Genomic DNA, 12,049 nt, shown 5'->3' with positions numbered 1-12,049 from the left:
GATGTCACTACGGAAGTATTAAGTAATTGTGTTATTGTGAAGTTGCCTAAACTGACTGAATTGACTCGCCTTGTGTTTGTTTTCTTCAAGAAGTTTGAACTGTTCTCCATAGATGGCAGTACAAAAACTAAGGTCACGCACTCTGGTGCAGGGTGGAAGAACTTATAATGTAAAGAAGTTTTGTGTTTCTAGGTTTCCATAACTGAATTAATGTTCATTTATTTTCGGGTTGGCAACACTTCTTTTTCTTTCCGCCAGTTTTGAATCTGGCCAATGAAAAATTTCTGTACTTAATTTTCAGGCCTATCACAGGCTTCTTCTTGGTTTTTTGGGTGTAACTTTTGAATTAACCAATAAAATTGAGAGGATATGTCCGGATTAGTCCAGAATCCTTCTCGAACCTTCCCTTCTTGTATATAAACTGCGGCTGCTCTGGCTACCTTGTAATTTGATCGCCGAATTTCTAAGAATGTGTGTTAAGACAGGAAGCGGGGCGCCTCATTCTTCGCCAGGCAGTTCATCAGCCCAGGTAATGGCCATCAAATTTATCTCTCTGTAGCCACCTCCGCCGACTTACACGAGGGGAAGGTCCGAATTTCTAACCATGTAACCCTTCGATGTAAACCTCTACATTTTCATGTAAAATTTCATAAGTTCTTAAAACTGTAAATCGGGGATGGAGTGTGCGTTACCCTCTCGAGTTCGCCTTCAACTTGGTTTGAGGTGACTACGACTTCGTAACTATTTTCCTTCCTTTCGGTAATGCATTAATTTTTTTTTGCTACGGGCTTTACGTCGCGCCGACATAGATAGGTCTTATGGCAACGATGGGATAGGAAAGGCCTAGGAGTTGGAAGGAAGCGGCCGTGGCCTTAATTAAGGTACAGCCCCAGCATTTGCCTGGTGTGAAAATGGGAAACCACGGAAAACCATTTTCAGGGCTGCCGACAGTGGGATTCGAACCTACTATCTCCCGGATGCAAGCTCACAGCCGCGCGCCTCTGCGCGCACGGCCAACTCGCCCGGTATGCATTAAATTAACCTTTATTCGTGTCACCTCAGTAGCTTGGGATTAGCCCCTGTATCTCTGGGCCAAGAGCCCCGTTAGGATTTTATTCGTCATTATCTAGGAGTGCAAGTGTACGCCTCCATTCATTTTGTGTCTGGGCCAGTAATCTAACCTGTTCCTTTTCAGGAAGGCCCAGTACGTTCGGTAATAAATACCCCTGTAAAAGTAATATCAATTGTAAATTGTGCCCAGAGAGGCCAGAGAGTGTAAGAGTTTTGTGTAATGTTGCCCTAAGTGGGCGGTTAAAATTGGATGAATGTTGGAGAGCCTGTAAGCTCTTTTCTAAGTTTACTGTAATATTGAGGAGTGCCTCTGGAAGGCTGTAAATTTGTTGGAGCAAAGTGCTCTTGAACTGGGGGATTTCTGCTCTTGCCTAAATTATAGCACTTTGAAATTGTAAATTTGTAAACTAGGGGCCTGAAAACCAGAATCTGTAAAATTCACTTATCTTGGATTTTCCTAGTCTTGTTTCAAGATTGCTATTTGTACCTGTCATGTTGTTATGTTCACTCAGTGAAAAAGATTAAGTTTGTTTTTGGAAAGGAAATATAATATTTTAAAGTGTCATCTCAATTTCTGATATCGTACTTAGATCCATTCAACACCTGCACCTTCTTTCACCTCTTTCTGCTCCCCGTATATCTCCGTAACAATACCAATAATAAATTTCTTCATATCTTCTGCAAACTAAGGTTAAATAACAATATCATCGGCATATATCAGAGTTTTCACTTCCCCTCTTTTGACTGTGATTCCATTTTCAAGTTCTTCTTCGATTTCCTTTACCGCCCGTTCTGTAAGCAACGCTATATTGAGATTTCCCTTATTTCATGGCATTGAAGAAAGCCCGACTTAGAACAACAGAATATTCCTTATGTTTTGGCACTTCACAAGAACCCTTAAAAAGAAAACATATAAATTCCCACTTAATAGTACAATGTACTATTCCAAATATTTAACAAAATACTTATAAGCTAACTTAAAGTATTACATGTTACAAATTTCATGTTTGGTCCGTATTGAAATGTACATCAGTTTAAGATATTACCAAAATTTATTAGGATCAACCTATTCAATACAATTGAATTTCCAAAGTTAGGACTTACATCCTATTAAACTAAAATTTGAAGGGACATGTTTCGCCCTTTATAAAGGCATCATTAGCCTTTTTACACTCATACTTCAAAAATAAAAATCAGGATCCTGATTGTCATTGTAAAAAATATAAAAATGAGAATATAAGATTGGAAATGAGTATTATACAATGTGAGAAACTGTTATGAGTTCTTAAATAATAACTTACAATTGAAACTTCATTTAAAATGTTTGCGAAGAAACGGTTGACGTTGGTATGATATTACACTAGTAATTTTAAAATATTTTATAAAATAGACAAACTAGGCCTTAACCACATAATAACAAGAAGGTCTATGGCTAAAGTTGCCGTATCAAAGTTCGAGTGAAATTCGGCTGGAAGCAACTTGATTTACATGTTGAAGAGAAGGTTAATGGACCTTAGTAGCCACTTGAGATTAACGAGATTAATGGATTAATGGATACAACTTTATCATCTACATAGCGCCATACTACAATTTAATATTACAAGTTTTCAACAAGAAAGTTTCAGTGTCATATTAAGTGGCTACTAAGGTCCATTAACTTTCTCTTCAACATGTAAATCAAGTTGCTTCCAGCCGAATTTCACTCGAACTTTGATACGGCAACTTTAGCCATAGACCTTCTTGTTATTATGTGGTTAAGGCCTAGTTTGTCTATTTTATAAAATATTTTAAAATTACTAGTGTAATATCATACCAACGTCAACCGTTTCTTCGCAAACATTTCAAATGAAGTTTCAATTGCAAATTATTATTTAAGAACTCATAACAATTTCTCACTTTGTATAATACTCATTTCCAATCTTATATTCTCATTTTTATATTTTTTTACCATGACAATCAGGATCCTGATTTTTATCTTTGAAGTATGAGTGTAAAAAAGCTGATGATGCCTTTATAAAGGGCGAAACATGTCCCTTCAAATATTAGTTTAATAGGATGTAAGTCCTAACTTTGGAAATTCAATTGTATTGAATAGGTTGATCCTAATAACTTTTGGTAATATCTTAAACTTAAAGTGTGTTTCTACTGATACTAGATAAATGTACCTGTACCTTAGGCCAGCGACTACTATGACCAGCTGAAAGCTCTGCCTTGCTCAGTACACAAGAACCTCGTTTATCCGGTCCTCATTAATCCGAATCTCCGGTTTATCCGGATCCAGAATAATAACAATTTATTTTTATTTGTACAGTATTTATTTTACGGGGTCGACTCTTTCTGACTGTCTTTTCCGCCAAGGAGAGTTAAGGGCAGGGTTTGAAAGTAATTCGGCCACGGTCTATCAAAGCTACCGTCCCGGCATTCGCCTCGAATTGAGAATGGGAAACCATAGAAAACCATTCCCAGGACGGCCGAGGTGGGATTCCAACCCATGCTCTTCTGAATGCAAGGCACTACTAATTTACTGATGGTGAGGTTGAAAATAAACCGGCGCTCCATCAGAAGAAACAATGACTCATGGAGAGGCAACAATGCATCTGAAAAAACTAACGACCTATTTAGAATCCCAGACTGAAACCACACCGGCAGAATTGATGTTAGTAAAACGTCTTCGTGATCGTCTGCGTGCAAACGCTATACAGCAGGAAAACACTCATACATTATTTAAGTGTTGTAAACGTAAGAAAAGAGTTCTTATAATTTTTTTGTACAATTTGAAAAAGGTATTACTGTACAACTTATGCTAATAGATTATATAACATGTACTGTATTTTCTTTTTACTTTTCCGGATTATCCAGATTTTTGATAATCCGGATCAGTTCCGGTCCTACTTAATCCGGATAAACGAGGTTTTTGTGTACCTAGTTACAAAATACTTTTGAGTGCTACTGTATATTAAAGTGGACTATCATTCTTCACAAATATTTATTAAATTGGTCCTCTGTCCTACCACCTTTGTTCCCAGGAATTATCCTGCTCATGTTTGGTGTACGATGATTGAACCTCAGGGCCATGTGCACCTACAGCCTCGCCCAAGCAGCCCCATTAGTTAAGTAATAATGTAGCTGTATTTGCTGTACCCTTCATACACTTAAACAACAATATCTGCGCCTTGGCAAATCGTAATTCAACCCTCGCTCATGTTTACTGAGATGGGCTTTTTTGTTTAGTGGAAACAGCATACAATCTCCTCCGGGTTCTCCCACGAAGATCGCATCACTTAACTCTTAATTGTATCACTTGTCCTTCGCTGTCAAATCCCTGATCCAGTAGCCTTTACTGAAGGAGAAAATTTAATTTTTCAACCCTCAGTGGTGGATATGGGCGAGTCATGTTGTCAGCCACCCCTTCAGGGAAATCAATGCTTGCAACGCAGCAGTTGGAAGGGAATTTGTTGCTGCGTGTTTCGATACATCTCTGGTACTATATGAAATGGAGGAGAGAACCAGATGAATCGACATCTCTTGTTTGATATAAATATGTAAGAGGCCTATTATGAGACATCCCAGCTGAATGCTCGTTAAAAATCTACAGTGAACTAACTGGAGTTTTAACCTCTTGAAACTATGCTCATTGCAATACACTAACAACAGTGACTGGATTTTCAATATATGACTTTGTAGCCGCCTCCTTCAATAAAACCCTGCTAATGAAATAAACGAAGGTAAAGGCACATGAAACATGATTCAGTGGTGTGTAAAATGGCATAAATATAGAGGAGTAGGAAATTCTCTTGATGAATGAAAATCCACAGCCTGTTTCCAGTCATGCGACCGGGTCAGGAATGGAATGAATGAAGCCCCATCTAGCGGCGAGGATGGGAATTGTGCCGGCTGCCAAAGCCTGTCGCACTCCTCTGGGGCAATGATTAATGGATGACCGATGGAATGAAATGATAGTGGAGAGTGTTGCTGAAATGAAAAATGACAGGGAAAAACCGGAGTACCCGGAGAAAAACCTGTTCGCCTCTGCTTTGTCCAGCACAAATCTCACATGGAGTGACCGGGATTTTAACCACGGAACCCAGCGGTGAGAGGCCGGTGAGCTGCCACCTGAGCCACGGAGGCTCCAGGGAATTTCTCTTGATAATCTTAAATCAACCCTGCTACTGCTACAGTCACATTTATTATTTCTTAATTGACTAGGGTCTCAGGAGATGGCAAGTATCGAAACCTTGACTGGGCAAGGTGCATTCAACGAGTAAGTAAATGTACCGAGATAGGTCTGTCATATTTAATGGTCTAACTTTCGATGGTTTGTTTCTTTCAATTGTCTTCTGGAAATTCCTTTAGTGATCTAGTACGGAACCAATGTCCTCCGACATCGGATTGAAGCAAAGAATATACTTACTTTATGACTTATTTTGTTCTAGGTCACAGCCACTCCAGAACACCTCCAACACCGTGCTCATCGTGGGTGGTGTGCACTGGTTGGCTACGCAACATCTGCACACCCTCCTGAGGATTCTCAGAAGGTAAGACGGAGTTTATTAAACTAAAACTAACACATTCGGTTTACAATCTAGATTTGTAACTTAAACTGAAGTGTAAGTGTTATGATGCACTTCTATCCGTTGGAAACTTTAAAGGAGGTGAATCTGGGTTTGAAATTCGAGAGTGGACACATTTTTATATAGAATCGCCATGATTACTCAACTTACTACTAAATATTTCTGAGTCGCCATCATCTCCACTATTAAATCTTCCAGACCTGGATATTTTCCCAATGTTAGAAAAAAATATAAATAACAGACATGAAAGTAGCGAGAATGATTGCTGGTAAAAATAGGTAGGAACAATGGCATGAGGGTGCTCGGAATGAGGAGATAAAGACTAAGTTAGGAATTAACTCGATGGATGAAGCTGTACGCATAAACCGGCTTCGGTGATGGGGTCATGTGAGGCGAATGGAGGAGGATAGATTACTTAGGACAATAATGAACTGTGTTATGGAGGGAAAAAGAAGTAGAGGGAGACCAAGACGACAATGGTTAGACTCAGTTCCTAACGATTTAAAGATAAGAGGTATAGAACTAACTAAGGCCACAGCACTAGTTGCAAAGAGAGGATTGTGGTGACATTCAGTACATTCACAGAAAGTTGCAGACTGAACGCTGAAAGGCATAACGGTCTATAATGATGATGTATGTATGTAGAAAAAAATATATGTATTTTGAAACATGGTCTCTTGAATTGGCTCCAAATGAGCGCAATATACTGAACTAATCTTAAAAATATGTATTTAATTTTGGCATAACAATTTGCATATACAAGTTTCACTGAATGATACCTTTGCCCATCTTCTAACATTATGGATATATAGTCGTTGAAGAAAAAAAACCCGTATCTTAGGATGCTCTTCCTATCCATTATTTCCCTTAAGACTGGTCACGCCTCCCAGCCACGTACGCACATGCAGTCCATCAGAACAATTTTCGTTGTGTTCATTTTCCTTTGCGGGAGTGTACTGTATCATACTGTAGGGGCTGCCTGGCCGTGGCGGCAAAGGCGTGCTCTGTTCGCCCGGAAGGACGTGGATTCGAATCCCCGTCAGGAAGTCGTAAAATTTAAGAAACGAGATTTCTACTTCCGGAGGTGCATATGGCCCTGAGGTTCACTCAGCCTACAGCAAAAATGAGTACCAGGTTAATTCCTGGGGGCAAAGGCGGCAGGAATAGAGCTAACCACTCTTCCCCAACAAGTGCCGAGGTCACGGATGATGGACGCCTTTACCTTCCACCCCTCCAAGGGCCTTCATGGCCTGTACTTTGCTTTGCTTTTTTGTGCCATACTGTAGGAATGTATGTTTGCGTGTGTACTTATGCACTCCTACAGTATACTGTATTTAACGTTCATTTTGATTTACACGTTCGCGTAGGAAAATTAACTCAACAAACATTGTTCTGATGGACTGCATATCCATATATGGCTTGGGAGGCGTGACCAGTCTTAAGGAAAATAATGGATAGGAAGAACATTGTGACATACAAGGCATTGTTCCTCCACTGACGATACATTGTTCAGAAGGTGTTTTTATAGATCCAAAATGAACATATGATCTATAATATTAACTGACATTTCTTATAATATATTGAAGATAGCGATTCATTTACGCACCCGATATGTGCTCAGCCATGTCCGTATGTTGTTGTTAATATTTTATTCTAAAATTCGATAAGTCCAAATAGAAGGCACTATATTACCAAAAGCAGAGCCAAAAAGTCTATGAAGAAATTTCGAAGATTTTAACCTCCGCCTGAACATTAGAAGGAAATACACCAAGTGGTGAACATTATAATGGACATACGGTCTGAATGAGTTCGAGTAACTGGGAAATTATTCCTCGCATTAATGAAACCTCCTATTTATAGCATTTATTATTATTATTATTATTATTATTATTATTATTATTATTATTAAAGTCGAGTCACACTGGTGTGTTTTCGTTGTAAATACGCATAACGCTTGTACCCGTCACTGTAAGTTAATTATCCTGCACCAAGAAATATGTCCACATTACTAGGATCCAAAATAATGGTGGTCAGAAAATTTCATAACATTTCTCTCTTTTTTCCGTAATGAATATTTCATGCCTTTGCTGGCGAGATGTAGTGTTTATAGTGCACTATGTCTTCTGGTATGGGCTATATCAAATTTGTTACTTTCATTGACCTGTCTCAGTCTCATCCTTGGCTTTGACAATATGAAAGTGACTGAGGTATGAGTGATGCTAGTAATACTATTCCTTATGCAGCCAGTCCCTGTTATGAATGGTGTGTAAATATCGCTAATAGGGTCGGTTGGTTTGGCAGACTGATATGTAATAGCAACAGCTGGCTCGGTGAGGAAGCAACGGGGAACTACCTCACTCCTCATTTCCCTAGTACGCCTCTTCAGTGACGCCTAGGCTATATATGACAGCTGTTGGGGAGCTGCAGAGGATCAAATCAGCCTTTGGGCTGACTACCCAACATACATGAATATTTCATGAACTGAAATGTTCAGTTTCCTGCCTAGAAACAAAGCAGCATTATGGGAGGAAATGCAGTGTAATTTTGTAAGGTCGAATAATATCATATTTCTTCCTTATTTTGTGGAGTGGTATTTACCTCATCGTGAACATTGGTAAATGTTCGGCTCCCTGGTGGAAACGTCAGCGTAATTGCCTTTGGCTCGGAGGGCCCCGAGTTCGTTTCCCGGCGGGGTCATGGACTTTAACCTTAAATGCTTAACTCTCCTGGCTTGTAGACTGGGCGCTTGTACTGTGCACAACGTCTCTGCAACTCACACTCCACTATGCTCCACTACAATAACACGCAGTTTCCTATACACGGCCGATGCCTCCCACCCTTATCGGAGGGTCTGCCTTACTAGGGCTGCACGAAGCAAGCAATAGCCACAGGAAATTGTTATTATTATTATTATTATTATTATTATTATTATTATTATTATTATTATTATTATTATTATTATTATTATTATTATTATAAGGTTAATTGGGGCTTTTACCAATGCAATGTTGTTTAGTTAGAATTAATTTACAAGTAATGTGTTTTATCATATTTTTGAAAATGAGTATCGTGAAATTTCATCCCCAGGGAAGGACTGCAGGGGGCACACCTTGTGGTGAAGACTTTAGGCTCTGGCTTCCACATCCCCGCAGAAGGCGTCCACTTCCTCACCAAGGTAAGTCAATCAAAAAAAGGCAATCGACAATAAATTAACAAAACATTATGTATCTCTGATTTAGTAGTATTTTGTTTGGACCCATTAGGACTATGTATACCCAAGTTTGCAACTCTCAAAAAGTTGTGGAAAAATTTTTACACACGAAAAACCGCGAAATTGTTGTTCTTGTTTCAGATTCTGCACTATATCTCCTAACTCATGCATTTTTCGTCGAAATCTACTCTACAAGTTTTTAAAATCATTTCATTTACGACAAATTAAGCCCAACCCGAGCTCTGTAGGTCAATTGGTTACCGAATTATGGCAAATTGAAAATAGGCCAGTTTTCCAAAAGTGAAACATTTTAGTTTTAGAACTTCTTTGGAACGAAATTGCGTCGAAACCGTTGATCATACGAGTAGAACGTGTAGAATATAATTTATAGGAAATTTAATTAGCTTTAAATTAAGCGCAGAGCGGGGTCTGTAAGCCTCCTAGTTCACTCAAAATCTCAAACGAAACCATAAAATGTAAAATCGCATTTTTCCAGAAATGTTCCATAACCTTTCCTATCTTTTGTTTTATGGTTTGGTAAAGAAAAAGAAACGGTGAAATATATTTTAATACAAACATAAGTAATCAAAATATAGTAACTTAATAAATCAATCAAATTAGATACATAGTCAAACTCGTCGCCTTGTCTTTGATGGCCTTGGGCCGTTACTTTCGTTGCTCTCTTCAATAGGTACGTCTTCGTTTCCTATAAGCAGGTACTCCAGAATTGGTGGATCGTCAGGATTGTCTTGAGGCCCGTCATCGTCGTTCTCTTCAATGATGATAAGGGCAGCGTTCTGGCACGTTTCCCCAGAGCAGGTAGCACACATCACAGAACATCTGAGCCCTGCTTTCAGGCAAGTGCAGCCACAGCCACCTCTGCACCCCTTCTTGCATTTGCAAAAGAGTAGTTTCAGGAGCTCAGCGGGGGCAGGAGCTTGCCGACTGGTAATGGGGGTGAATCCAGCCCAGATCAATTCCCAACCCCAGTCGGTGGCCTCTTTCACCACACCCAACCATTTTTGCACCTGGTGGTATGTGCGGTAGTGGTGATACGACGCAGCCTCTGTGGTTGGGGCAAACGGGACAGATTCGCTTTGGCGTTGGCTGCTGTCTTCACACAAGTACGGAAGCGTACATCGTTGAAGGTGTCTGTCGTATAAGTTTGTTTTCGTGCATCCTAGACCGTAGAGGAGCACAAGCAAATCCACATCCTCTCCAAAGATGATGACATGGTCACTGGAGGTACTTTTTTGCAGAGCAGTCACGACGATAGCGCGGTTTGCGTATTTTTGGTATTTTTGTCTCAATTCCCTCGAGATCAAAAGCAGAACAGAGATGCTCAATGAGACGAACCTTGTTTTTGTCATTCGATAGCATTTTCTCTTTGGGGACTGTGATGATGGTCGATGTGTCCAACACAGTTTTCGCTGATGCTGCAGAATACGTTCGTGATCGCTCTGCAAATTTGGCGCTCTTTTTGGCACCATCCTCAGGATACCCGTCGAAGACTACACATACATTTCTCCCAAAGTGGTTAAATATGTCGCTTATGTAGCTTACTGTGATAGCCCGTACCGAGTCATTCCGATGCCACACGACTTTATGGGCGAGGTATCCTCCATCGACGACAGTAAATGTTTTTGCCTGCACACTGACGTTCTATGTTTCTTTAGTGAAGGCAGTGTAAAAAGCTGTTTCTGTGCCTTTACACATCCCTTCGTAGGAAAATAGGGTCATTGGATATGGAGCGAGCTCGTATGTGAAGTGTGCCTTCAACTGTAGGTCTGACTGTTTCATGATACACATGCGCTGGAAGATGGTGAGTGGCTCGACATCGACTATCCTCTTGTGGATCTTGATAGAGGTTGTAGGCGTTGCCAAGGAGAGGACTTTTTCTTTCCTAGAGACGCTAACATTCCCAAAAGTTTTTCCAATAATTCGGTTCACCCCTTTCAGTCCTTCTTCTCGGGCAGTGTGGCAATTTATGTGGGGGCCACCGACAGTGCCACTGCTAATGGATGCGAGTTTACCTATCGATGGGAACGGTGGATGCTTATTGAACCTGGCTTTCAGTTTTTTCACGTCAGAGGTATCTCGTGCAATTTGCGTAGGTCACATATCGACACGCTGTTCACTTGTGGAGGAAATATCCCCGTACCCTTCTACCTCTTCACATATATTCAGCATATTAACCATCCCGCGCGTCCAACGAGAGAGCACACTTGTAGAGATACCTCTGATATGGCTTAGGCCACCCTAGATCTACACTGAACGCATCAATACCTGTTCAATTGTCAAGTCAGTCAACAGACCTGACCAAAATTTGTCGGATCTGCGGATGGTGAAGCGTCCTTTCGTGAGAAATTAATATTCTGTTGGATCCATCCGGTCTTGCAGAGTGCCCATTCATCCGTTTTGAGCATATATCGTGGCAGGGAGCTGTTTCAGGCCGCTCCCCGCCATGATATTGCCAATTGCTCCCGTATATGGCATCAATAGGTGGAAGCCGCCTAATCGTACTTCCACACCAGTCAATTCTGCACCGGGACAGTTTTGGATAATGTCTCATTCTTTCATGTACAATTATTCAACTTACACACCTCCTATATGATCATAACACGTTTTCCATGTTCAAATCTCACCTCATGCAACAAAAATTTGGTTAGGTATATTTCTGGAAAAATGCGATTTTACTTTATATGTGTTATTTGAGATTTTCAGAGAACTACGAGACTTACAGACTCCACTCTGCACTGCATTTAAAGCTAATTAAATTGCCTACATATTATATTCTTCAAGTTCTAGTCGTAGGATCAGTCGTTTCGCTGCAGTTTCGGTCCAAAGAGGTCTAAAACTAAAATTTACAATTTTTGGAAAACTGACCTATTTTCAAAGTGGCGTACTTCGGTAACCAATTGAGATACAGAGCTTAGGTTGGGCTTAATTTGTTACAAATTAAAATGCTCTTGAAAACGTATAGAGCAGCTTTCGACGAAAAATGCATGGATTATGAAATATAGAGTAGAATCTGAAACAAGTCCAAAATTTCGCGGTTTTTCGCGTTTAAAAACTTTTTCACAACGTTTTTACAGTTGCAAACTTGGGTATGCATAGCCGTAATGGGTACAAACAACATAATAAAAAGTCAGAGATACATCATGTTTTGCGAATTTAGCGATTTTTTGTGTCGATT

At 40.0% G+C, this 12,049-nt stretch overlaps 1 protein-coding gene across 1 annotated transcript in view; it reads left to right on the top strand.

The window, feature by feature from the left end:
- Positions 1 to 12,049, top strand: part of LOC136862721 (cadherin-like and PC-esterase domain-containing protein 1) — a 1,291,344-nt gene that overhangs the window by 1,153,542 nt on the left and 125,753 nt on the right. Inside the window, exons 16-17 of the mRNA XM_067138943.2 lie at positions 5,505 to 5,606; positions 8,730 to 8,817. Of these exons, the coding sequence (XP_066995044.2) occupies positions 5,505 to 5,606; positions 8,730 to 8,817 (190 nt within the window). The remainder of the gene's footprint in view (positions 1 to 5,504; positions 5,607 to 8,729; positions 8,818 to 12,049) is intronic.

The sequence above is a fragment of the Anabrus simplex genome, chromosome 2 (assembly GCF_040414725.1).
Source record: "Anabrus simplex isolate iqAnaSimp1 chromosome 2, ASM4041472v1, whole genome shotgun sequence".
NCBI classification, from domain to species: domain Eukaryota; kingdom Metazoa; phylum Arthropoda; class Insecta; order Orthoptera; family Tettigoniidae; genus Anabrus; species Anabrus simplex.
The sequence above is the reverse complement of the archived record's forward strand: the minus strand, read 5'-3'. Positions and strand labels throughout refer to the sequence as shown.